This window comes from Amblyomma maculatum, chromosome 11 (assembly GCF_055883805.1).
Source record: "Amblyomma maculatum isolate TAMU_Amacu chromosome 11, ASM5588380v1, whole genome shotgun sequence".
In the NCBI taxonomy this organism is placed as follows: domain Eukaryota; kingdom Metazoa; phylum Arthropoda; class Arachnida; order Ixodida; family Ixodidae; genus Amblyomma; species Amblyomma maculatum.
Window position 1 is genome coordinate 88,395,542 of NC_139354.1, and position 26,642 is coordinate 88,422,183.

General features: G+C 45.2%; 2 protein-coding genes across 4 annotated transcripts; one reads left to right on the forward strand and one right to left on the reverse strand.

Moving 5' to 3' along the window:
• Positions 1-1,110: 1,110 nt before the first annotated feature.
• Positions 1,111-22,533, forward strand: LOC146174339 (uncharacterized). 3 transcript variants are annotated; one of them, XM_084585674.1, is made up of 5 exons: positions 1,212-2,307; positions 2,674-2,873; positions 15,446-15,697; positions 17,281-17,566; positions 19,703-22,533. In XM_084585674.1, exons 3-5 carry the CDS (start codon positions 15,456-15,458, stop codon positions 20,579-20,581), a joined length of 1,407 nt encoding a protein of 468 aa, XP_084441800.1. In that variant the 5' UTR covers positions 1,212-2,307; positions 2,674-2,873; positions 15,446-15,455; the 3' UTR covers positions 20,582-22,533. The 3 variants fall into 3 exon arrangements, with proteins under 3 accessions (XP_084441801.1, XP_084441800.1, XP_084441799.1); XM_084585675.1 differs by lacking the exons at positions 1,212-2,307; positions 2,674-2,873 and adding an exon at positions 1,111-1,197; XM_084585673.1 differs by lacking the exon at positions 2,674-2,873 and having other exon boundaries at positions 1,213-2,307.
• LOC146174340 (neprilysin-1-like) lies at positions 20,930-22,315 on the reverse strand. The gene has a single exon (XM_084585379.1). The coding sequence runs from the start codon at positions 22,313-22,315 to the stop codon at positions 20,930-20,932; it is 1,386 nt and encodes a 461-aa protein (XP_084441505.1).
• Positions 22,534-26,642: the final 4,109 nt, after the last annotated feature.

Genomic DNA, 26,642 nt, shown 5'->3' on the forward strand with positions numbered 1-26,642 from the left:
AGACATACAGCTGCATACTGAGTATAAAGGCTTTACCGCCAGCAAAACCCGCGGCGGTTCGCAGCAAGAGCTTGAGTTGAGCTTAGCGGGTTACAGCAGAGCAATTTTTTTTATTGCAAAGGTTCATGCTCAACCGACATGCTGGACTTTGAGCGTTTATATCTTCCTGCTTTACTAGGGGCTCGCATCACTTTAGACGACTGTTCGAATCATCTCCCGAGACTGGCAGTGCATCGTCATGGCAGTGCATTCTGTTTCTTTGTAAATAAGGTGTTGACAGTGGTGTTACAAGTACGAGGAAGGTTGGAAGAATTCTTGCATTTCAAGCACTGTGAAGAAAGAGTCAACGAAGAATTTTGTATAATGCTGGCCGAAAACAAATTCACTGCACGCGATTCACTTTGTCTTCCCGCTATCAAAGCCTACGTGAGGCCGAAAGATCCGAAGAAATAAAATTCCCTGTTCAAAATGGACGTATACAGAGCTGTTTTCCCCCGACTGCTGAATGTGACCTTGTCAGTGCCGTCATTTCATTTGCATACTGCACTTTGTTCTTGTTTGCTATTTACGTGGAATGCGTCAACAAGGTTAAACCCATCTGCGTAAATGCGGGAAAAGCCTCAGTTGGTCGTTACCTAAGTAAATGCGAAGCTCATTGGCATTGAGCAGGCCAACAACGTATTCCAAACATTAGGAAGCCATCGCATATACCGTCGCTGCATGACCATAATCTGGCTTAGCGTGCACTTTCTTTCCGGGTGGTTGATGACCCGAACACCAGAAGCCATTCGGGCACTGAAAAGAAAAGGAGAAAAAATGCCGGCCGTACATTCGGAGTGGCCTTGAAAGAGGAGTGCAACAAACTTTCGTGACACTTCCTCGCGGCGTCGTTGTCTGTCTGCGGCGTTTTATCTCCGTCGAGCCTTGGCACGCACTCGCTCGCCCTCGGCTCTCATTCTCTCGTAAGGCCCGGAAGTCGCGCTCTGTTTCGCCATTCATGTACCACGGCTCACTTCCGATCGCACCGTTGGCGCCCGCTTTATCACTAGCCTGTCCTCTGAGCTCGACTCCCTTTCCTGTTGACTCTTCTACCAACTGCGTACGTCCTGCCCCCTGCGTGGGCTGCGTATGTGCCGCTAAGCACGCGCTCCCTGTGACGTCATCATATTGTGGCTGCCTGCGTGTTTGTGCGCAAAGGTGGGTGTGTCAGCTCTCTCGCGGCCTGTTAGCGGCCCTGAGCTTGTAGGTAAACTTCCGCCAATATGCGCAATGCATATCTGCTACTGCGCGCGCATTCGATAGCGCGCACGTCATCTTTTGTGGTTCGTGCATCCGTGCGACTCTTAGTGAGCACGTTCTTGTGTCTGTGTTTTTGGGTGGGTGTTCAATAGGTCCCCTCTGTGCGCGTCATGTTGAAAGGGGGGGAGGGGGGAGAGCAGGTATTGATGGCCCCACATTCAGAGGACGTCACTGTTACTAGTTGTAAGTGTTCTGTCGATTCCTAAAGAGTACGTGTGCAGGAGATTTATTCCTTTTTTTTTTCACTCGTATCTCTCTGCCCGAGAAGATATAATATGCATTCGGGCTTTGTTGTGTTGAAGCCTATTCTAGAAATAGGCGCCGTAGGAATCGCATTGTCATTTTTCGTCCTTGTTAGGTTATTTCATAATAAATACATTGCGCACCCATTGTCCGTGAGCTCTGCGCGTGTTAACGCGAGCTCTTCCACATTTAGCGCATTCCAACTTCCCTCGTCATCGGGGACGTTTGTTTGTTCCTGCATTGTGTATGCACGGAATGTGGTTCCAATGATGTGTGTACCATCGGCTGCACTGATCCGTTAAGTTATTTGCGGTGGCGGCTGATCTCGGTCGGCGTCAGCCTGTGTAAGCAGTGGCGGTTGTCTGCCCGTTCTCGGTTTGTTAGTGTAAGGGCTCGTACACATCTCTTCACCTCTGCACGGTTGTTCGACGGGTGCGTTGAACGGGCTTGGTGAGTCGGCGCCCGCCGATCAAAAAGAGAAAAAGGCTCTGGAACCCTTTATGCTCTCCTCCAACCCACTGGCTTCAAAAGCGGTAGATTGAGAGAGAGCGAAAACGCTGTAGTGGGGCGCTGGCAAGCTGCCCGTGCGGAGGGTGAGGGGGTGAGGGAAGTGCGGCGTCCTGGTGGAGAAAACGTGTTTGGGGCGCCAACGACTGACGCATCCGTGCCCCGGCGCCTTTCGCATCCGACGACACCGAGCTATCGTGCGAGAAGACGTATACTCCAACAGCTTTCGTTCCAGTCGCACAAGCCACGTCCGATGAGGTGAGTGCATGTCCTCCGCCTCCTCTATTATATGAACAAGACTGCAGTGTTTGCAAAGGCAAAATATCGTGAAAGTGTATAGTCCGCTTGTAAAAAGTTTTTGCAGTCACACGAACTTAGTTAAGGCTTTTCAGCCGGAGATACTGAACACGTGTCCTTGATCCGAGAACGAGGAAGCTTGCTTCAATGTACGATGAAAATTCATATCCGGCTTTCTTATTGGCCGACACGTATTTCAGGCTCCTATGCGGATTTAAGTCTCTGATTCCAATCCGAATACGCCGTGCGTAAAAGCTGACCCGAACATCACCTGCTCCTGCACGAATAACCTATTAGCTTCTTCTCTGGTTTTCCCCGTCCGTGAAGGTTCCCTGTGTAAAGACTCTTGGCTCTACAAGCGTCCTTGTCCCATCGTAACGAAGGCACCCGCAACGCTTGCGCAAAAAAGGCTGTCTTTGTGCGCAACAGAGACCATCAAGATTGCTTCGGCACTGTTCACTGATCCCGGCTTCGTCCCCCTCCCCTCCTCCCCACAACGAGTAGTGCGAAATTTCATGCAGTTGACAGTAGGTCTCATTCTTTCCTCTCTTGAATTTACTACGGATAATACACTGATGCCATATCCGCCCCATTATGCAAGCCGGTAGTAGCAGCCCGGTGTGCATAATTATGCGAAAGGATGTTCATATATATGAGCGTCGTAGGCATGCTTTCAAGTTCTCTTTCGTGGCCGACATAGGCGCACTGCTTGACGGCATGTGCGTATATGGTTGAACGTGTGAAATTATGTGTTTCACGAGAGCAGTGAATATAGACGGGGGACTAGAAAAAGTAAGTACACACGAATGTACGGCACTGATAACCGGCTGGACTCGTGAGAAAGTACGCCGGCGTTAGTAGTAGGGTGGGACAACAGTTTCCCTTAGAAAACGGCGCCTTTGTACGCTGCCATGGCAAATTCCTGTCGGAATAACCGCGCCTTTCATTGCCATGAGCGCTTAGAAAAAAGCATCGCTGTAAAGCTTAACCCTTTGAAACGCCTCTTTTTATTCTCTCTCTAAAACGCAGTTTTTGCTCCTAAATTGTACATTCCTGCTGTAACAAACCTTTTTTTTTATTTTGGCGTAGAAAATGATAGCAGTTAATTATTTTCAACATGTACGCAGTTTCATAAAAAGAGTCGTAACTGATGAAGTAATATCGAAATCGAAAAGTCGCGACCTTATAACGTAGATACCCGAAGGCTCGTGAAATATTTTCAATTTCTGAAAGAAAGAAAGAAAAAAAAACTTTGTTACTACCGGTTGCAGACAGTGTCTGCACAGAAATGGCTGATGACATGCTGCCCCGCTTAGTATTTTGAGAAGTGTAATTTGTCTGTGTTTGCTTTATGGCATAAAATTTACTTGTTGGCGATACCAGATGCGATATTAGCCTTCAAATAAAGAGGTAACCGCTGAACGCACTACACTCATAGAAACAGTTGCGAATTCGCTTTGTTCATAATTGTCTACATAATTGTCTACGTGACCGAGGGTACTGCTTTGGCACCTAGTGCGTAGTTACGAAATAAATCCACAGTAATCTGACTGCTTTCATGGGTTTCCTATTCGACTTTGGCAATCATGAATTGCAGTACCCATAAAATGACTGGCCGTAATTTTTTCCTTGAGTGAAATCAAAGCGGCTAAAAGCTGTCTTACTGAATTAAAATTGTAATCGAATTGTTATATTTCTGAAATCCCTAGTTATGCACGCAGTTACCCATGTACTTTGATTTATACCATTGAAAAGACTGCAACAATCTGAATCTATTCTTTCTATCTTTTCCTCGAATCTATTTTATTTTATTTTTAAATTTTCTTTTTGTACATGCTGATAAGTCGGTGTTTTGAACATGCCTTTCTATAAAGAGAAATCAGTGTATTAATCGTGCAACTCTAGTGCACCTTCACACGCGGGCTTAAACCTGCATTGATATAGACAAGTATGATGGCTCATTCGAGACTGTCAGGGAATAAGTTATCGGAAAGCTGCTCAACTTGCTGCTGCGTTATTCAGAAAATTAATTTTCAAAGCAGACAAAATTTGCACACTGCAGGAACGTCAGTGCAAAAGTAAAGATGCTGCTGGTTAGCCACGTTTGCATTAATGCCGCGGCTTCCTATGCCTACAGGTGTTATTAATGTCCACAGTCGAAACCCAGCTTCCGTGAACAAGGTGAGTGAGTGAGTGATTGAGTGAGTGAGTGAGTGAGTGAGTGAGTGAGTGAGTGAGTGAGTGAGTGAGTGAGTGAGTGAGTGAGTGAGTGAGTGAGTGAGTGAGTGAGTGAGTGAGTGAGTGAGTGAGTGAGTGAGTGAGTGAGTGAGTGAGTGAGTGAGTGAGTGAGTGAGTGAGTGAGTGAGTGGTACGACGGAGCGAAAAGCTGAATTCCTTCTGATGACAGTCTAGCACTAGCACATCTGCGGCGCTTCAGTGGTTTTTCGATCCGCGCAAGCGGTAGGAAAATGTAACTAGTTTCGATTTCAGGTACGTCAGCACACCTGGAGTCCGGAATGAAAGTTATATTTAAAAGTGGGTTATTCTGCACTGTAATCTGCAGCGGGGGCTGAAATGTCCGACTCGCCAGCATTCGAAGCTCCACGGCAATGATTCGAGTCTCCCTCGAGGCTGCAGTTTTCTCTTCTATTTTTCTCTTGATACTCTCACCAACCGAAGTTTTTTCTTTTTTTTTTTTTTTTGCTCGATCCCGTCGCCATGAGAACTTAACGGCGCTCTAGGCTTGCTTCCGGCTTCTATGAAAAGAGCCAGCGATGTCGTCTAAGATGCGGAACAATACTTTCTTTGGAAGTGTACCGCACCCGTCCATACCAATGTGCTTTGCCCCCCTTATCACCACGTCCGCGGCTCAGGAGGCTGCGTTTAGCGTACTTCATAATCTACACATATTTTCATACTTATCAGAGCAGTCTCAATCGCTTTTACAATAGTTGTTTTAATGTTATTTTAGAATGAGTTATCAGCATTGTAAATGTGCGTTACAGCGTACACGCGTGGTTTTTGCATGCGAATGTGTTGACGAATGGGGATTGTTTGCCCGAAGCTTATGAGTGAACAATGCTCGCGCTGTACTTTTGCAATCAAAGCCAAAAAGAGATCCTACCGCTAGGCGTCTAGTTACTGTCATTTTCCGCACGTCAACAGGGGTGGTTTCACTTTACCTTACACACAACATTTTCTTTCGTTGCCTGTCTGGTGCCTTTCTTGTATTCTTGAGTTCTTTCTCCGCATAAAAACCTTTACTAGCAGTTTCTAATTTGTCATGCTCAAATGTGGCGGGCTTTAAATCTTTTAAGGCACGTACATCTTGTATTAGCAACATCCTTCATCTCTTTAGGCGCTATTCGCATTAAGCAGGCCCGTTTTCGATGGAGGCGAAAAGCAAGGCGCCCGTATGCTGTGCGATGTCAGTGCACGTTAAAGAAACAAAAGGACAAAGCGCTAACGACACATCCACAAGAGAGAGGACACGGGAGCGCTTGTCCGTGTCCTCTCTCTTGTGAATGTGTCGTTAGCGCTTTGTCCTTTTGTTAAAAAATGCTGCACCAACTAGCCCAACAAAAAGTCCTTCTTGAACACGTTAAAGAACCCCAGGGGGTCGAAATTTCATGAGTCCTCCACTACGATGTCTCTCATAGACTGAGTTGCTTTGGGACGTTAAACCAAACAAACCAACAAAAAAAACTATGCCAGCGCGAATTATTGTTGAAAACAATTTACGGATTTGTCCTTCCCTGTGAATTACTTTTAGAAAGAAAGTTCGACATCTGAGCTCCACAAGTTGCACAATCCTTATGGAACAATCGCAACTTACTTTTATGAGTACCGGTAAAAACAGTGCACTTACTCGAGCATGGCAGAGACGCGAAAAGAGTGGATATATTGAGTTTAGGCGATTTTGCTAGGATGCTGCGTCAGTGTTCATTCTTTCCCATTCGGGTATTAAACTGTAAGCGTTGCGCAGCCACGTTGCATTGATGTGTTGGTTGTACGCCCATGAATGTTGAACGAGGAGTCATGAAAGCCGTTTTTCTTCCCTCATCTGTACCCCAACTTTGCTAGGCTACGCTTGTTCCGGCGCTCATGGTTTCTGTGCGTGAAAAACTGCGGTAGGAAATAAAATTAGTTTATGAAATCTATTTCCAAAAGAAAAAGAAGAAAACAAGAGATCCCATTTCCAAGCTTCAACCCTTCGAGCATCACCTCGCGGTCTCACCGACCTAGAATTCCTTCTAGAAAAAAAAAAACATTCTAAAACACTTCTTCCGCAGATGTTCCGAAAAACGTTTCTGAACACATTCTGTCAGGAAAAAGTGAACACTTTTCAAGGCGCCTTTCTCCGCTAGGTGTATATGACAACCTTGCCTTGAATATCTTACTTAAATTCGAAGTATGTGGAGCACCAATGTGAAAACTGTTACAACATCGTGCTTATGGGTCCGCCTTTAAAGCGAAGGGCTCACGCTGGTCCCAGTTAGACATTACAAGATTATTTTGCTTATATCATGCCTCCGTTTTTCTCGGCTGGGTAATGTTCGAGTGTGTTACTTTTTATATCAGGAAACAGCTTCCTGGCATGCTGTTACTATTTTCACTTTCGTGACTCATTTCCGCTGATCGACAGACAGAAGCTACAACATGGAGCTACACATAACTTCCTCTGCCCGACCTCATCAACACGCGGTTGCGTTTAGCTATGCAATATCATTAGGAGCGACCGTAAAGCGTACAAAGAGCATGTTTCTGCTGCCCTTAGCAATAAAGCCGAAACATTTTGTTGCCACGCGTGACCCTTTCAATGCCAGCCGACAGCACTCTCTTTCAACTCTAGCTGCAATTGTCACGAGCCAACACCAGGCATAGTTTTCAGCTACGCGAGAAATTATTATTGTTCATGCATGTCGGCTTCACGGCTGTCTCTCATTAAACGCACGCTGAGGGTCGTTTCCTATTTTTCCCAAATGACCTTCAGCGCTGGATTTGTGAATGCACTTAGGCAGCCTCGTGTTCTGTATAATGATTTACTCTGTATGCTGAAAGAGAGCAACGTGACAATGTATAAAGTCCCCTTTTGTGGTTTTGTCGTACCTTCAGCAGCACGCCAGCCAAATTCAGTCACCTCAGATGTCGCCAAGTTGTTGTTCTGAAGGAGACACAACAAATTGACGCACGGTTGGGCACAGCCAACCGAGGAATGTCGTGCAGCAGCAAAACCATATGCCCTGGCTTACCATTGCTTTGGCGTACTGATCCACTATCCCCACTGTTGCCATTGCATTGACCGTAGCTTTTTTGGACTTCGAGCACACCGATACTTTGTGTCACGCAAACCAAACTGGGCTCCAAGCTTGCCCAAAAACCAGGCACATTTAGTCGTTGTTGATTTCGTTGTTTGTTTTTTTCCTCTTGAGACGTGGTAGGTACTCGCCAGAAGGCATTGGCCAAGGTGTGGTGGCGTTCCCAAGGAACGTTCCGTCCGCGACAGCCAGTCAAAACACAGCAACGTCTTCTTCATGCGCCACCTGGAAGCCAGATCTCACAATTTTGTCCCACTTTCAAAACTGATGCCTCCTACTCCGTTCTTTAGTGTAACTTTGTCAGAGAAGATCAAGTCTTTTAAGAGGACGGCAGGTAGAGGTTCACTGGTCACTGACCATGGTCAAAAACAAAAGACGTTTCGAAATCGCTACGGCTCCCTTGTTCACAATGAGGCAGCCTGTTATCACCCCTATTTGTATAGACTTTGTAGCGTTTTAAGTGATTTGGTATTCCCGAAACATAATTTTTGTTTACCATGGTCAGTGACCAGTGAACCCCACTGAGTAATTATTCCTGACCAGATGGTGTTCCGTCAAATTGTCGACTATAAGATGACGGCATCTCTAGCGCATTGCTCGAGGACACAACAACTTCTTGGGCGCACAGCGAAACACTGGCAGATTAGCACGGGAGGAATCCATCTGTGCTATGGCGTAGTGATAAATACGGGCACACGTGACTAAGATTTAAAAACATAAGTTATTCCTTGGACACATTGGCCAAAACACACTCGTTTAACTCTGATGTGAAACTTTGAAGATGAGACCAAGTTGAACAATTTTTAAATGAGCCCCATTGACTGTAAATTGGCTGACATTTTACTATTCGACCAGTATTTTATTGTTTTAAGAAACTGAGGCAATAAGGATTGAAAAAAAGAAAACGAGATGACGCACTGCTCTAGCGCAGTATCTAGCTTAGCTGATCTGTTTGGTTCTGCCTGGGTTTGATACCCGCAAGCGACCAAGAAGCTTTTCATTTGTTTATTTATTTGTAAAGATGAAATGGGGCTGCAGATACATTCACGAGAGGCGATGCTGTACGAGCCTGGAGGCCGCACAGATATGTCGGGTTTTGCTCAGGATACGTGTTGCTGCGCTCGCAACTAGCAACCCACGAAACTTGGACTTTTTAAAGTCCGAACTATTCAAAAAATATATATATACCAACAGCCGTCGTTCTGCTCTTGCATCTCTCTCTCCGCCCATTAAACGAACGCTTATTTTACGATTCTGCTGATAGAGCATTTTCTCGCTTTTTAGAAGGTTCCTTTCCGCCCAAGACGGTATCTTTCAGTCTATCGAACCCGATTAGCCACCGTTTTCAGCTATAGCCGTTACCGGCTTCTCTCCGGCTTTTACACTTGGCTTTGGGCCAGTTCACGGGACATGGTAAAATGAAAATCGCGGAAACTAAAGGACTGGGGCAAGAAGACAACAGATTATCTCTGCTGTAACGGTTGGTTTTGTCGGCCTAAATATGACAACTTTCACGAGGCCTGCAGTTAGCAAACAATATTGCTGCTAATGCAGGTCGGCTACGCAGCTGACTTTGAGTGAGTCCAAAACATAAAACAAACGCTGAGAAAGAGTTGGGCTTTTCCCTTGTAGTGCCGGTGTAATTACCGAAACAGATGCTGAGAGCTCTTCTCGCCGCAACGTCGGCACACCTGATGAAAATATAACCGAAAAAAGAAGGCTGAACTAGACCTGCTCTGTCTGTTTATTTCTGCTCTCTATAGACACTCTATAGCACTTCTCAGAGAAGGCGATAGCGCCGAAACTTGTAAAGTTTAGTAATCCTGAAGGGTACCGTATATATTTTTATGTAAGGTGATTGTTTTTTATCAACGCGTGATACGAAACTGTTAGGGCAGCTAAGACTCGAGGATTAATAAGTAGAATTCGTTGTACACTACCATAATTCATGTACACTGGAGAGCAATGCAGTCGTTGCCTCTCCTAGCCGCTCCGGCGGAAGTACTTGAAAGCATTTCCGTGACTTCACGCAGTAAGAATTTCACTGGTCACGACATTCCGCCTTGCACCGTGAGCTTGTAACCTGTGCGTTGTAGGTGAACGGGGCTTAAATGCCTATACGGGGCAAGAGTGAATCTTTTCTCACTTAAGTGTAGTTTGTGTTTTATACTTCTTGTCTTTCTTCATTACTCATTTCTCGGTTGCTTTACAAGCGACGATTTTTGTTTTCCCTACCTTTCATCTTGCAGGTATCGGCTTGAAATGTAGGTCACTCTATATTCGAGTAAATGCGGTATTCTTTCTTTCGCAACGTCCCCTAATTCCTCAGTGCATCTGAGGAAACAGAATCTGGAGAGGGTAAGCCTTTTCGCCACCGGGATACTGTTTGAAAAGGGGGAGAAAGCACGCAAAATTTTTCCGGGGCTGGCGACCGGCTCAAACTCCTCGCGCTCGACATGTACACAAACACACTCATCTTACAGCACCAGTTTCAGGAATAGCGACGGCTCTCGGCCACTTTTTTTTTCTGTCAAAAGCTGTAAACAAACCGTATTTAAAGAACCCGCTCGTTTTCAGTATGTAAACATGTCATCTTCTCTCTTGGTTGTTTAAGGCACTGCTCCGCCCCTCGTCTCTATTTGCTTCGAGAACCCAAGCGAAGCCTCGAGCCAGCGACCAACTCCTCAATGTTAGCAATTAACCCAGCCCGCCCCCGCCTTGCTTCTAGGACGCTTGTTTCGCAACCCGCGTGCAAGCGAGCGAACATCTAAACGACCGCGCACTTATAAATTTGCCTCCCGTGCCAAGCGGCAAACAAGAAGCGGACAAAGTGAAAACATGAGAAGAGAGTGCTTAGGAGAGCGCGACTAGAAACAAGAGCCGCTCTGGGAGGCCATTTGAGAGCCGAACCCCTGCTCGGCTCTACTCAGCTGCCAAGCCGGTTTCCGCTCGGCGGGAGATCAGAGGCTAGGCGGGAAAAAATGGTGCGAGCGTTGTTTCGATCGAATGGCGCAGTTCGATGCCAACCCAGGAGCTGCTATTTGTTTATGCCGGAGCCAATGTTGATGCTCCTTCTTCGGCCTACTTGCGACACGGTGAGCTGGGAGCGTTTATCGTGCACCTGGCCAGGGTTGTTTCTTTTTGCATGAGCTGCCACCGATCTGAAGCTGAGTCAGGTTTAGTAGAAAGAGGGGGGGGGGGGGGGGGCTTGTTTTTGTATATTTAGGGATAATGCACGTGACTAGTCACTTACATCTCGGTTTCCGAGCTTTAATGCCACAATCAGATAAAGGGCAATCGATAAAGGATGGTTTTCGCTAACGCAACTCGGGATTTCCCCCAAGGTAAGTCAGCCGGTTGCGGTTGACCTAAGTAACCTACAAAGAACGCAGTCTGTGTCGAAAGATGAGAGAAAAAGGACGGAGGATGTTAAAACTTTATATAAACAACGACAGGTCTTAGCTAGGCTGTAAGGATTTGTGATAGGTGTTGTGATATGTGACCTCTGCTGAAAGATCCAGCCGAAATGAAAGTGTGTGGTGAGGGGTAAAGCGAGGTGAGTGGTGCTCCGATTGTATGAAAGATTCCGTTCTCTAAAAAAGAAAAAAATGTTCATGAGTGTTTTTTTTTTTTTTTTTTTGTACGCAAGCTTGCCATAAGGCATATTATAGTTCATGAGTTAGGAGCGAACAATCACTAACACGCCCCTGACAGGTGATAGCTGACAGATGACATGACCAGAAATTCATAGTAGGCATGCTGTTCGAAGTCTTCAGACCACCTACATGGCCGAGTTGGCAAACTCGGCTAGTTGATTTGATAAGAGGGCGAGACGGGACTGCTTACAACTGGATTCTAAGCAGTATGTGTCAGAAAAGGGGCATAAATAAAGTGCGTCTACGAGAACGATGATATCGAAAAGAAATAGCAGCGGGCAGACGGGAGCGATTGATGTTATTGCGATATAAGTTTAAAAGCAGGGCTGAAGTGTATTCCCCCCCCCCCTCCTTTTTTTTTCTTTTTACGTGGACCTTGTATAGTATTTGTACTCTCATTCCTCTAATAGAAAACAAACAACGCGAAACAGATTTTTTTTTAATATGCATATTAACTCTAGTATTAACTCTCTAATATAAACTCTAATATTACTTGTCTAATATTAACTGCTCGTTTCAGCAAGCTCTTCGTTTATTTCCTTGTATTCCACCGTGAAGTGCAATAGTGGTGAAGTGAATTGTTGCTGCCATTGTGAACCAAGCTTCTTCCATCGAATAAATGTTGGGCTGCCGTGCTGCGAGACTAATGAAACGTGTACTGCGGCCGGATTCGACAGTTTCAGTCATATAGCTGACATTGGAGCAGAGACAGCTATGCCAACCCACGTCCAGGGGCAATGAATTGGCAAACGAACAGGGAGAAAAACATCAAAAAGGTTTCTAATTGGGCTAGTTGGTGACCGACTCTTCAAACATCCTTGCGCTTTTGAAAAACTAGACGTAGATAACTACACAAGACACTAAGCGCTATGAACTGAAATTTTATTGCAGAGAACGCACATATGAACGCTTTACCTGAAAAACATCACAAAAACCGACCGACAAGTCAGCAATGTCGTTATCGTATCATTGAGTAAACGCGTTACACATCTGTCACAAAAGATCAGTTTTCTTTTTTTTTTATCTTCTCAAAACATTTTTTTCTTGTTTCGTTAGCGTAACCGAAGGGTCGCTTACTTATGTCCCTTTTCCTGATTGATTTCATACGTCTGAGTTTTTCCAAAGCGCAAGGTTTGAACATGAGCAAGGAGAAAATATTTAACTGTGTCACAAGTACCAAAAACAGAGGTGGTTCCATCGGATTTGTCAAAGCGACAATAGTTCGGCACCATTCACGAGAGATTCACTGCAGTATGCATCTAAAACATTTTGGCTACCAATTTGCAAGCTGTTGTTGCTAAGCGCTAGCTCACACCTTCCGCAAGAAACGTCTTTTACAATAGCTTCAAACGCTCAAAGGTTACGAATACGAGAGCAGCTTTGTGCAGCATTTCATGAAACTATGCTGTTCACTAAAGGGAGGAGGAACTCGCGGAAGGCTACGGTATCACTTGGAAATTTCGCCTCCGCACTGTGGCATTCATACCGGAGTGTCTAATTACTTCGATATATATCAGCAAACAGTTCAAAGTGTAAAAGCGGCTTGAGACATTTCTGCTTGAGACACTTGATATTTCCTTCTTTTTTTATTTGTATCTTTTAGTATTTTTATATCTGCGTAATGACCGTATTTTCGCTAGAAAAGAAATAATGTGTCTTATATTACGCTGGAGGCTACACGCGTAATCGGCCACTTGATAAGAACACTCTTTTTAATCTTCAGCATGCCAACTCTAAAATATCAGTGCCATTTAGCAGTTGTTCAGCAGTAATCAACCAAAAATTTATAAAGAAAACTTATTTTAGACACATTGCTTTTCTGATGACGTGAAATTCGTTTCATAAATCTGGTATTCATTTTTATACTTTGTAATCTAAGAGCCTTACAGGAAATTTTTATTACTTATTGTTTCTTCAGTGATTAAGGAGCGTTTTTCATTTAACCCACGCGCCTCTTGGCTATTATGCTGGGTACATATTTAAATTTACGACAATGGCTATTTGTGTCTATTGTCTTGTATTGTTGCCTGCATTGTAAAGGAGGCTGCGTGCTCCTGTCTCTTCTAAAGCGACTTTTGCCCGCAGTCTCCTCCATCATTACTATTATTATTATTATTATTATTATTATTATTATTATTATTATTATTATTATTATTATTATTATTATTATTATTATTATTATTATTATTATTATTATTATTATTATTATTATTATTATTATTATTAATTATTAACTGCAGTTCTTTTAATCTTCAGCTAATCTAGTAGAGTCTCCGCTGTCAGTAAGCAGTGAAGTTTGCTTGTATGCTTTCCTTGACATGATTTCATTGTCCTTTTCTCTCAGTGATTTCCCATCTGCATTGAAGCAAAGTTTTCCCGCTATAAAGCTATTTAAAGACTTTTCCTTTCTTTATTAAGGTCCTTGGTTCAAAGAGGCTGTTGCCACGACTGTGTGACGGCAGTTCTTTTTTTTTCCCTCTACCTTTCGGCAGTAATAGCAAAAAGCATCTCAACCATCGTAGAATTTCGTTGTGACTGATTCTGATTTGATTCTCCATTTTTTTTTCTAACCAAGCTGGAAAGTACTAGTGAAAAACGCGTCATCGCACAACACGCCCATCGACACGCTTTTATTGTTCGGGTTTTACGCATGGATTGTTCCACTTAAGCGGCTTAAGCATGCACCAGCCTGAAACCATCGTCTCTATGCATTCAGAGCGCGCTTTTTGAACGCGGCACTCCTACACACCGTTGGTGCGAAGGCGCTTACCGTGGAAGAATGCGCGCCTCCGTCTGGTCTTGAATAGTACCGCCGTACTTTCCCAGTTCCTCGTCACGTACGGGCAGTTTAAAACGCGAGACCGCCGGACGCCCATCTACCGTCTGCGGGGAGCCCTCGCACATTGTTGAAATGGCCGTCGGAAAACATAAACAAGAAACTTTCGGGGTGTTTGATATTACCCTGCTAGAGAGCGGGGGCTCGTGTCGCAATCGTGGAATCCCAAGCCAAGCGTTGCCAGCCTCATTGGGTAGGAACTTAACTTTTATTTAAAGGCATGGCTTTCTCGCTGCCTATTTTAGATATTAACTGGTAGCGCGAGTATACGAAGACGCTCACTCTGGTATTTCACGAGAAGGCGTTGTTTTTATGCATCGGTTTTTTTTTTTTTTTTGAATACCTGTGGTATTGCTTACTTTGAAAATCCCTAGATTTGCAATGTAAAGTATCTAGTTTACAGTCTGTAGAGTACAGTTCACACGCCTATTCTGCTGTAGGTAGAATTATTCTTTGATGCATGTGCATATTGAATGTAGAGTTTATTACAGAGTGCTATAAGTTTTGTTCTGCCACTCTGCTTAATGGAGAAGAGGCCGCACACGACATGACAACAAGCATTAGTCCACGTGGAGGCCCAGAGGAGTTTTTCAGTACTAAGGATGTGAATGGACAATTTATAATTGCAGGACAAAACTTGGAAGAGAAGTACGGCCCATCAATAAGCCGACACATACTCAAAGCACGGTGCGGTTTGATTGGAGCAATGCATCCAACAATTAGAAACAGCAGTAGTAGTTACCAGCCATTCTCCTTACTCTGAGCAAAAGAAGCAAAGGCAACAACCTAACGCCATGGGAGCTGTTCCCAGATAAGACGGCCTACAAACAAAAAAAAAAGGAAACGAGGCTGACGTGCTTGGCTAGAAACCTAGCCAAAATCGGTCGATCATTCGTTTGTTATTGATGCGTGTTATTGATATCCTTGCATAGCTAATAGCTTAATTCTTTGTGGCTTTCCTTTGTATGTTTGTTTCTTTCTTATTTCAGTTAACTGCAGGACCAGCAGTGCGAAATTCGGCAGGTAAAGGCAGAAAAAAAAAGCAAATAAACGGGAGACGGGCTCCTTCCCCTTCGTTGCATCCTTGATTATTTCGTCTATAACTAGATTGATTCGTTTTATTTTTTGGTCAGATTTATTATTTGTTTGTTTGTTTGTTTGTTTGTTTGTTTGTTTGTTTGTTTGTTTGTTTGTTTGTTTGTTTGTTTGTTTGTTTGTTTGTTTGTTTGTTTGTTTGTTTGTTTGTTTGTTTGTTCTGATCCGTTACCTCTTCCTCTTTTCAACGCCAGCCTCTGAACTATGCCGTCCGCGTCGTGGAGCGACGAACTGGTCGAGTGGCACGACGAGCTGACCCGCGAGACAGACCACATCCAGCTGGGACTGGTGGAACCTTGGCTCGACTCGTGCCAGCTGCCTGACGACGTGGCCGCGCCGCACCCTTCGCGGCTGCGCATGGGGCAGGACGCGTTCATCGCGCAGCGCCACCTTCTGGGCACGCATCGATACGCCTTCGCCACATTCGCCGGGTGCGACGCTTTCAGGTTAGCTAAGCAGCCGTTTTTAAAAGCGTTACATTTTAGTACTTACAGCTGCCAGTTTCTCGTCCGTCGCTCTCATATTCAAGATGAAGGCCAAGTTACGTGATCATAGCTTCAGTTCAGTTCAGTCGTTCTGTCGTGTCCGACTCTTCGTGACCCTATGGACAATATCGCGCCACGCTTTTCGGTCTCTCACCATCTTCCTAACATCGCATAACTTCATCTGCAGCGCCTCGAGGAAGCCATCCAATCATCGCGTTTGCTGCCTACCCCTTTCCCCGGTGACCCTCAACCTTTCGCAACATCAAATCTTTCTCCAGCGACTCCTCTCTTCTCATCAGATGATTAAAGTAGCTGAGCTTTAACTTTTGAATTTGACCCTCAAATGAGCAGTCAGGGTTCATGGTCGACGATATCGACTGATTTGATCTTCTGGTAGTCCAAGGAACTCTCAAGAGTCTCCGCCAGCACCACAATTCAAAAGCGTCAATTCTTCGGCGGTCAACCTTCTTCACTGTCCAACTCTCGCATCCATACATCACAACTGGAAGGACCATAGCACGAGTCATAGCCACATGTGCCACACATGTGCCAGGGATTCGCACCAACAACCTTTGGTAGTCGAAACTGTGATGTGGTGCGATCAGTTATAGTAGAGAGGTGTGGGTTTCGTGACGCTGTTTCGTGGCGTACACATTGGCATCAAAATTTAAAACCTAGATTTAATTTTTTCAAATTCGAGCTAGCGCTCTTCATCGTACGTCTGAGGTGGTCGAGCTGCTATTTATCCCTCTGCGTTTTCACATCAGGAACATGCGCTTCGCCGGAACAGTATCCTCCACAGTTTCAAACAGCATGGCGGCTCTGCTTTTTCAATCACCTCGCCAAACTCAAGGCCAGATGAAATAAATAGTTTATCCCTCTCCTATTCACAGACCAAAGCAAAGAAGCGAATGCCAGAAGCGTCGTACAGGAAGCATCTCGGCCACTTTCGGTGGTGTAGTTTGATCAATCCCCAATTAAATTTAGGTTCACGATATACCTGAACTTTATTCTCCGTGTCAAGCCCATCACAGTGACTCAGTAGATGCGGCGCTATAGGATGCCGTCATGAGGCAACGGAGTCAGAACCTGGCTGCCAGGAGCTTATTTAGTTCACCTCAAGATGCAAAAGTTCCCTTTGTGTCGTTCGGTGTCTGTTTAAATGACTCAAATGAATTCAACAAAATCTAAATCATTTTAACTCTTCCTGCGTTAGTCGTTTCTCTTTCTGCTTTAATCCCGCCTATCCCGGGTTCGTTAGAGGATTTGTATTAACTTGCATTTAAATCTCGTAACTACCAGCACCTCACATCTTTATTGCTTCAGTGGCTCCGTTTCTTGTTGGGCGATTTTTCCGTCGAATAAATTTTGTGCGTGACCTACTTTTACTTCCTAACTTCGGATCACTCAGCATCTTGGTGCCCTGGTTTGTCCCTCTGGTTATGGCATGCTTCGTCGTGTCCCGTCTAAAAGCGGCGTCTAATTTCGTGCTCAGATCAGCCAGACACTTAAGTATTACACGCTTTTTTCATCAAAACTTTCAGGTCGAGCCCCGAATTTGCGGAAGCCGTGTCCCACGTCCTGGACGGCACTCCTGCCATCTACATCTACCACAACAGGAACACCCTGTCCGACCTCCTGGACATTTTCCCTCGGACGCAGCGCTTTGTTCTCAAGCACGACCTGAGCGACATCGAAGGTTACGTGCACACTGCCGGCGAAGAACCTCATCCTCTCGTGCACATCGAAGGCAACTTCCTCGATTTCGAGGACTCCCGGCTCACTATCTACGGCGATGCTGTGGCCGACCTGCTCGCCGCCTGTCCGAATGTGAGGGTCATGTCTTTTACGCCACCAAAGCTGTTGCTGGATTTCCGGCCGTGCAATCTTCAAATTTTTTTACGCCACCTTAACTATAACTAAATATTTGCCCATGCAACATTCAAATTTATTTTACGCTACCACAGCTGTAGCTGGATTTAAGACCACGCAATACTGAAAGCGGCCGGTCATCACCATGAAATTTCATTGTACTGGGCGCATCAGGTGTTTCAATATTGTCTTGTGCTAATTTTAACAAATAGGCTCCTTGAGACGAGAACGTGCATTCGGTTCCAGAATAATGCCGATGTTAGCTGAGATTGGTTTTTAACTCCTAAGCTAGAAAACTGATTATGATAACTGGCATTCTTATCAATTACAGTGTTTGGTTCCAGATTTGTAGCTGGCCTATAAATATATCCAATTCATTCTCATAGTTTCTAAAACGCGAGGAAAATCTTTGCCGTTCTCAATCAAGTTTGATCGCCTCGCACCTAAAAACGGACACTTCAACCAAGAGTTTTTCAAAAGCGTGCGTCCTTTACCACGAGACTGCCAAAATTTGTTAAACCGAAGAGCCGGCCGGGAGTTAACGTGTTCTCAAAATCAATTAAAATGATATCCCTTATGCTGGTGGCTGGATAAAAATGTCGAATTTCAACCGGACACCAGATTTCATTGCATAAAAGGATAAGTATTACAATTGCCTAGCCAGCCTACAGTTGACAGTAGTCACTTCTTTTCCGGTGTCCGCCAACAGTGGTACGTTTTTTACTGTAGAAGCCGTGTTTACGACTCAAGAAACCAACATATATTTGTTTTCTTTGTTGTTTTCAATATTCAAAGTGGCGGTCAGGCCGTTTGATTCATTACGGTGATTGCCTTGTCCAGTGAGTTTCTAGGAGCCTTAATATAACAACGAGGCAGTCCATTATTTATTCGCTAGTAAAAGTCCCTTTGCGGGCACTGAATAAGATGGGGGGAGGAGGAGTGCAGAGGTATTTAGTGGTCAAGCGGTCATTACCATGTATTTCTTCCTTGAAATCGCATTTCTTCATTGATGATTGATATAATGCATGCAAATCAGAGCACAACTGTCTCCGAAGTTTTAGTCGACGCCTTAATATTCAACTCTTTCTGTCGCCTTACCCAAGTAAGACGATACTTACTGTCGAATGTGTGAGATTCCTTCTACTCGGACGCATCCTGAAATGTCTTCCTAATTGGCATTCCAGTCGCACTTCACTGATAATAAGGACCCTTATTCCAGATTTGTTTCATTACCGATGTGTCGCTATCTCACGTGACATCGAGTCATCCGATTGACCGAAACACCGGTACCATGGTGTTGCCACTAAGGAATCGGAAGAGGTGGCAACATCATGTTCCGGTGTTTCCACCAGTCAGATCACTCGAGGTCACGTGAGATAGTGATAGTTCGATAAAGACGCAAGCACTGAATACGGGCCAAGTGCGGCATCCTGCGGGCACTGCGTAACTCTTTTTTTATTATGTAGATGGTAGAAGAAACATTTGCGGGTTATCTGCTTTTTAGTTACCAATGTCCCTGGACTATGGGCCATCTTACTTCAACGATTTCCAGTTCCCCTCACGAGTCTCCTTGATTACTTCCGTCGAGATATTATGGTACAAATTAAGGCCCCGAATGACTTACTCGCAACCTAAAACTGCTGAACTAATTTTACGTTACAGCTAATAAAGATCGTTCGGTCGAAAATATATCGCCGTAATCCGGAATTGAGAAAAACGTGTCGCAAAAATGCATACGTGATTTCGTATCAATCTTGTCAGGCAACCATTCTTTGTGCAGAGTTTAGTGTGGTGTCTTACCATTTGTCTTCCCACTTGGCACCCATCAACTATTAAACTCGGAACGTTGTTAGCGAATGTAATTTGAAGTGATTACATATTACCATCTCACTCGAAGTGCAGGTGTCCACCAAGTAGAGAGACAGATACTCCACCTTAATGTCCCTCAAAACCAAACCAACTAAGAGGTTTAACGTTTTGCATAACTTTATGCCAGTATCTGCCAGTGCCTACACTCAGGTTGTGCTGATGGCACTTGGGAGCTACTCTTAAGTGAAACTTAAGCGTTCTCTTATGTTTTCTTTTCCTTCACAGATTCGTTACTTGGCTGCGGACATCCTTCCAGCTTTAGATGCCGCCCAGGAAAACAATGCACTACGCGCAGTCATTGGAAACCAGCTCGAGCTCGTGCTCGGTGGCTATGTGTATGGTGAAAACGGGACCGTGGAATCATTTGTTCCTGCCACGGCTGATCACATCAAATGCGCCGCCCAGGTTTGCCCCGATGCTGGCCTTGTGTACCTTGCGGTAGACTCTTCAGACTCTGTCCTGGAGCTTACAGAGTTTAACGGGCCCTCAAAGCTGTCCGTCGCCTACGAGTCGGAGACAACGGCGTTCTGTCCGTTCTCGAGTGTTGTGCCAGCCCTTAAGAAGTTCGAACTGTCCGCGCTCACCCTGAAAAATTTCAAAGACGTCGACCTCCACAAGGTCGCTAAGACGGGCGAGAAGACCCTGCGTATACTGTCTCTCGACCACTGCCTTGTCCTTGACGAAGAGGTGAAGTCAAGTGCGTTCCGAAATTTGGTGGCGCTTAGGGTTACATGGGCGACACCGCTAACCCTCCAGTGCCTCTTGTGCGAGTGTCCGGAGCTCGAATACCTCAAGCTGGGTTCCAGCGAGGTATCCCGGCTCTTCCTATCGCGCCTGTTTCCAAAAACATCACTAACGTCTCTTAGAAACCTAGAGCTCCGGTTGGAACACCCTCTTGAACACCATGGACTTGGCGAGGAAGACCTCAACACATTGCTCGAATCTTTACCCTCGCTAGGATACGTGGCCACTAACTCTGCAGAAATACGGTTGTTCTTGAAGAACACTGCACCGCACGTACGAATAGGAACTTTGTCCTGCCCGCTCTGCGCTGCTGAGATTTGCAAGAGGACAGGACGGTGCAGTGTATCCAGTATTGTGTGAACCTGAGTAATCTATCTTCGCAGTGGGAAGAAATATGGCTCTAGTTTTATTAGCAATGAGGGTGAAAATTTGCAACGAGTAGTCGCTTGGTATAAAGCTACTTTCGCTCGCGTAGCCCAGCCGCGGGAAAACCAACTGTCGCGCTCGGTTACGGTGCTAAGAGCCAGTGGTTAGTACTGGCGCACAAGCTAGCTGAACAATATTTATTATGCATATAAAAACCACCGATTTATTTACTGGGCGTAAAACGCAATACATTGTTTCTGGAAGGCAGTTTAAGATGATCTGCTTGAAACATTTATGACAGAATAACCAGATCACTGCTGATATTCCATGCGGCCATTTATTTCACCAGAGCTCACAGCGACTTTCTGGGTTCATGGGGGTGTTCAGATTGCACTTGAAAGTGTCGGCAAACTTCGCGTAGTTCTTGAAGGGAACGTTGACGCGCAGCTTTGCCGGAACACTGTCCTTGTAAATCACCTGCCTGCGGTACAGGTTCGAACTGAAGCGATCGCAGTGGGCCACGGCGTAGTTCACGAAAAACAGCTTGTCCATGGTCAGCGATTCTAGGCCTGGAACTCGAGCATCACGTGGCATATGACGGGATAAGTGCATCGCCTTGCGGTAGACGTCGTGTAGTGGGTGCAAGACGGCGTTGTCAGCGACGTTCTCGTCCAGAAAGAAGTCCTCGTCGATCTGTATATTTAACTCAGCTTGCATCTCGGCTGCGTACTGGTCCTGGAAGCACTGCAACTTGGAGGTAAACTTGGCCCGGCTGGGACTGGACCACCAGTTGACCACCTGGTTTTGAACGTTGACGGTAGAGCCACGCTGGTCGACGGCAGCGAACATGCCGCGCAACAGAGCAGGCACGATGAGCGGGATGAACAGCGGGTCGAACGTCTCTGAGATGTTGTTGGTGAAGGCGATGAGCCCGTGAGGCACGAAGAGCAGGTTTCGTTCCGCGATGTACTCGACCTCTCCTGCGACCAATGACGAAATCTGGTAGCGGGCATCAAGGTCGTACGACGAATTCGTGATCCAGTAGAAAGACATGGTCTCGTTTAACAGCTTGTAGTAGCCCAGCAACGCGTCGTTAGCCGGGAACGGACTGACGAACTGCGGGTAGTAGGCGTTCACTTGTTCCTCGCTCTCCCGGGCAGCAAGGAAGTCAACCCTGAGTTTCTCAATCTTCTGAGACGCAGCGTCCACTTCAACTTGACTCAACCAAGGTGCTCTCTGGATTGTCTGCTTCATGCTTTCGCGGACAAGATAGAGCAGCTTGTGCATCTCTTCGTCGTAGTGCCAGCGTGGAGTCGTGGCGTTCTCACGGCCAAACGTCATCCTGGCCATCTTGCGGACAAAGTAGGGACACAGGTTTTCCATCATGTGTACACATGCCTGAAGACGCTCGGGCACTGTCTCGAGATAATTGTCGTGGCTCAGCGGCATGACAAAATCGACGTCGCTGGGCAAAAGAGGGGAGAACTTGACGATCAGAGCATAGCCGAGGTAGTTCAGCAGAGTCTTGCTCGAAAACTTGCTCAGCTGAAGTGCCAGGCGCCCCACGTACTCTCGATCCAGGACGATCACGCTGGACTGCCGGTGGAGCTGAATGCCGGTGTCCTCGAGCAGGTAGTTGAGGTACGTCAACCAATGCCACGCGTTTCGCCGCTGAAGCTCTTTGATGGTAGCCGTTCGGTTGTCATAGGGAAGAAACTTCCGGGGCATCTGCAAAATCGGACAGTTACGTAGCAAGCATTTTGCATCATGACGGAGGAAATCACGGAATCGAGTGCCTAGCTAATGCTTTTGGCATAAACGGTTTTTAATGTTTTTGGAATCTGTTTCCATTTGACCAAGTGGTGTGCAGTTGGCATTTGTATTAAAGCTGCATCATTGTTACGATGTCGATTATTTATTTGTAATTATAAACTCAGTTTTCATCATCTTTGTGTATTTCTTTTGTTTCATCCATCTCCTCGCAGACACTGCGGAATATAACGTCTGGGCACGACGATAAAACTGCTCTATGAGAAGGAATCTGCAGGAAACGCACTAGTTAGCAGTTTGCCAGAGCTGGATACCACCGTAAAGTTACTATTATTACTATAGCTTAGGCGGATTTGCAACATGAGCTCACGCAGCCAATAGAAAATTTATAAGCTCATGTTTTGGTTTAGTTTCAGGTACTTAACGTCCCAAAGCGACTCAGACTATGAGAGGCACTGTAGTAAAGGACTCCGAAAATTTCGACCACCTGGGGTTCTTTAACGTTCACTGAATGCGCAGCACACGGGTGCATTGCTTTTCGCCTCCATCAAAAAGCTACCGCCGCGGCAGAGATTTTATGTCGCATCCTAGAGCACAGTTGTCGAACGCCCTTACCACTGCACCTTAGCGGCGGGTGTTTTGATGAGAAGTTTGATAGAAGTCTCATTATGATTATGATTAGACGTTTGCAACTAATAAATGATTTAGTAATTTGAAAAGAAAACTGCGCTGAATCAAAACTTTGTACAAGCCACCAAACACCTAGAAGCATTAACTTTAAGTTTTTATACATGGGCGCAAGCAAAAGTAGCGTTATTTTATCGCCGCTCCAATCAATGCTACCTCGAACCTGAAATGGAAGCACTGAGATCCTGTTGTGTTTTACGTAGACTTAAAAATTTCCCCCGCACAGAAATGCATGAAAAGCACCACCGCAAAACTACTGTCTGTTTAGAGCAAGGGTTTGCGAATTTATGACTACATGTCATCCGCACATAAGTCACGACGCTGTCACACTGCACCAAAAATAAGCGTCCTTTTCAAAATATCACGAGTTTGTTATTTCTCCTCTCTGCACTTCCAGAATCGATAGGCCTTTCAAAAGAAAATGATACTAACGTATGGATGCAGCCTTTCTCGTCAGCCTCATTGTTCTGTGTGGAGCGTTATTAGTTCCTATTGTGTTCTTGCGGTAAGCACAGAGTTAAAAGCTGTCAACGGGAAAACTACTTTCTATAGTCGGGCAGGAAAAGGCCAGACCTATTCGTTTCTAGACTCCCTCTAGGCTTTGCAACGCATGAGTTGCACCATCCACATTGGCTTCAAGGTCAATTTAGTGCGTGCCGAGATATGAAAGTATTACCATCGAAACACAGCGCAATAAGGTTTCTTCGCACGTAGTGAGGATCAGGAAACGTAATCTGCAGAACGTTACTTCTGATACCAGCGCACCACTTAGTACAGCAGAGATTTAATGCGTTGTGCTCAGGACCTGTAGATCAACAACTAAAAGCGGATTACTAAAGACAGAGCACATGAGCAGCAACAAAATGCTATAATCTGGCACCTTGATCTGCAATAGTCTTTGCTCCAGTTGCACGATGTCTTCAGCGGCCTTAACGATGCTGGCGTCGGTAAAAGTGGACATGAGCCGCTCCACCCGCTTAGCGTAGTCGGCCACCGACTCATTAGGGAAGGCCAGCTGGTGCCGCTTGAGGAGCAATTGCGGGGCTTCGAGGTGCACTTCGTAGTCGTCGTCTTCGAAGTCCTTGCGCAGCGTCACCTTCACGAAGGCAAACAGGCCGATGAACTTGTCCAGGACCATGGCTGTGTCCGATATGCGCAGCACCTTGGGGTCCTTCTTGAACGGCCAGCCTTCCAAAAGGTTCTCCTCGAAGATTTTTTTCAAGGTAACCCACACCGACTCGTTCTTCTCCGGTTGGGTGCAGTTGCTGAGGAAGAACAGCAGCTGAGAGGTGAAAATGAGGAAGGAATGCAACAAGAGCACTGTCTTGAGCTGGATAATGGAGGCCCACGCAGAAAAAGGTGGTCACGCAGTACACTGATACACTTACATGCCCTAAGAACTGCTGACTTTGAACAACTGTTGCATGCTACGCAAAACATTATAAATGCCTCGTTAAAATCACGTTGGTTACAGCTCAAAAGCATCTAGACACCAGAATCGCTCACTCAAATCAGTTCTGCACGCTTTTATTTGTTGATTTATATAGTTCAGTGCAGTTTAACGTCCTAAAGCGACTATATGATATAGGGGATACCGTAAAGGGAACGGGGCGCGCCTTTCGTTTCTAAAATGTTTTATGTGGACCTTATTGACATTCATTTCCTTCAAAAGTAATATTGAGGTCATCTATTCAAGGCCATCGAACGTACGGAACACTTCTGCCTTACAAAGTCTAATCCAATCCCTTTGTAGCTTTCCTTTCTTTGCTTTGCGACTATAGCAGAACATAAAGCGGGGATGGCTGCATTGATCAAAATTGTTCTTAGCAGCTTCTTGCTGTCCGACTTTATTTTTACAGTTAATAAACGTTTGTCAACATCGATCAAGCTTTTTCGGGTAAAGTTAGCGGAGATTCAAGCCAGCTCTTCTGCACTTGAATCTGTAACACGAAAATGTCTAAACTCATCATTCCGAGCACGTTTCCTGTTGTGATTCGACTGAGAAAAAAACTTCCCAACTCTACGCACTTCCTTAATGCTACGTCGGTTTAAACCCGCCATTATTTCATCCGATTTATATCGCGACTTTAAGTTGGCGATCATTTCGCGAAGCCCAGGACGAGACGTGAAACTAAAGAGGTGACCAGTGCCGTTCTCGCTAGCAAAAAAAAAAAAAAAAAAGAACTGTGCATCTTTACGAGAGCTAAAAACGCAAGGCTGCGAGTCAAATCCTGTAGCTTCCGTCTGGACGCCTTTCTCCAGACGTCTTTCTCTAGAGAGATGTAACTTTGAACATATGGCGCCTCCGTGAAAAGAGTTGCATAGACCAGTCAAGAGTTCGTGCACGTAACGCAAGGAGCCTGCAATAGTAGACTATCAACTATACACGTCCCACTTTCTGTAAGTTGCGCCTTCATTCTAGGGAGCTGCACTTTGGACAAAATTATAGTACGCTTATGCGCAACACTAATTTTCATGAGTCAGTTAGGATTTAGATAATTTCCTGGATATACGCCTTGTATATACGCTTTTGTTTATGAGGTCTTCTTGACTTCTCTTTCTGGCGCTGCCTTAAGGGCCAACTCCGCCATTTTTTTTATACATCGTCAAATTTTACTCATACCCATACCACGCAATTTCTACCGTTTTCTTACCATCGGTTTTAAATTTTGCCGAGGAACGTGTTTTGTCATAATGCTAATAAATTTAAAAAAATTCATTCTCTTGATTTAATCGGAGAGATATATACAGACTACCTTGCGTTTGTGACGCAACTGGACGCATGAACATTAATTTTCGCTCTACGTTTCATTAAAGAAAACTATTTGAGCTTGCTTCTGGTCTTTTGAGTCAAATTGTGACCCGAGCTTTCCCTACCAGACGCCAGTTTAGCTAAACAACACGTACACAATAGAGCTTGCGGCAGTAACCATACCATCATTAGACAGTCCGCCGCGTTAGCACTTAGAATACAGTTCCGGCTTTCTTTCCTGATTTTACCTCTTAAACTACATCTAATTAGTATATTTAGAAACTTTCTTCTTTAACGGGAAGAAGGAACTTTAAGAAATATGATTTTATTGCCAATTCCAAGCGTTAAAAAACAAAGTTGACTTTTAATTTAGTTCATGCGATCCTGACTCCCCTGACTCCACTAGAATGAGAGCCGAAAGCTGCCGATAACTATACTCACTTTTGTGGTGTGCAAACAGTAAGGTATAGAACAATTGCAAGTCATATGTGACGTCATTCGAGACCCTTTGCAAGTCCTGTGTTCTTAACTAAGATCCCTCAACGACAAGCGTCGAAAGAATACGAGCCATGGTACTTCGTGCGAAACACTCGGTTGAATGTGCTCAGATCCAACTTCACAATATTTCGCATATGTATACTGCAGGCGAGGTCACATAAGAGTTTGTAAATAGTTATGAACAAATCGTTTTAGCCAACAGCCTCAATAAAAGGTGGTCGTGACGAATTTCTTTTGTGTGGTCCAACAAAACTGGCGATCACATTAAATTTATTTATTTATTTTGAAGAGGGGTTTATTAGCGGTTATTCGGAGGACTGGAGACGGCGACCGGTGACACACGACGAT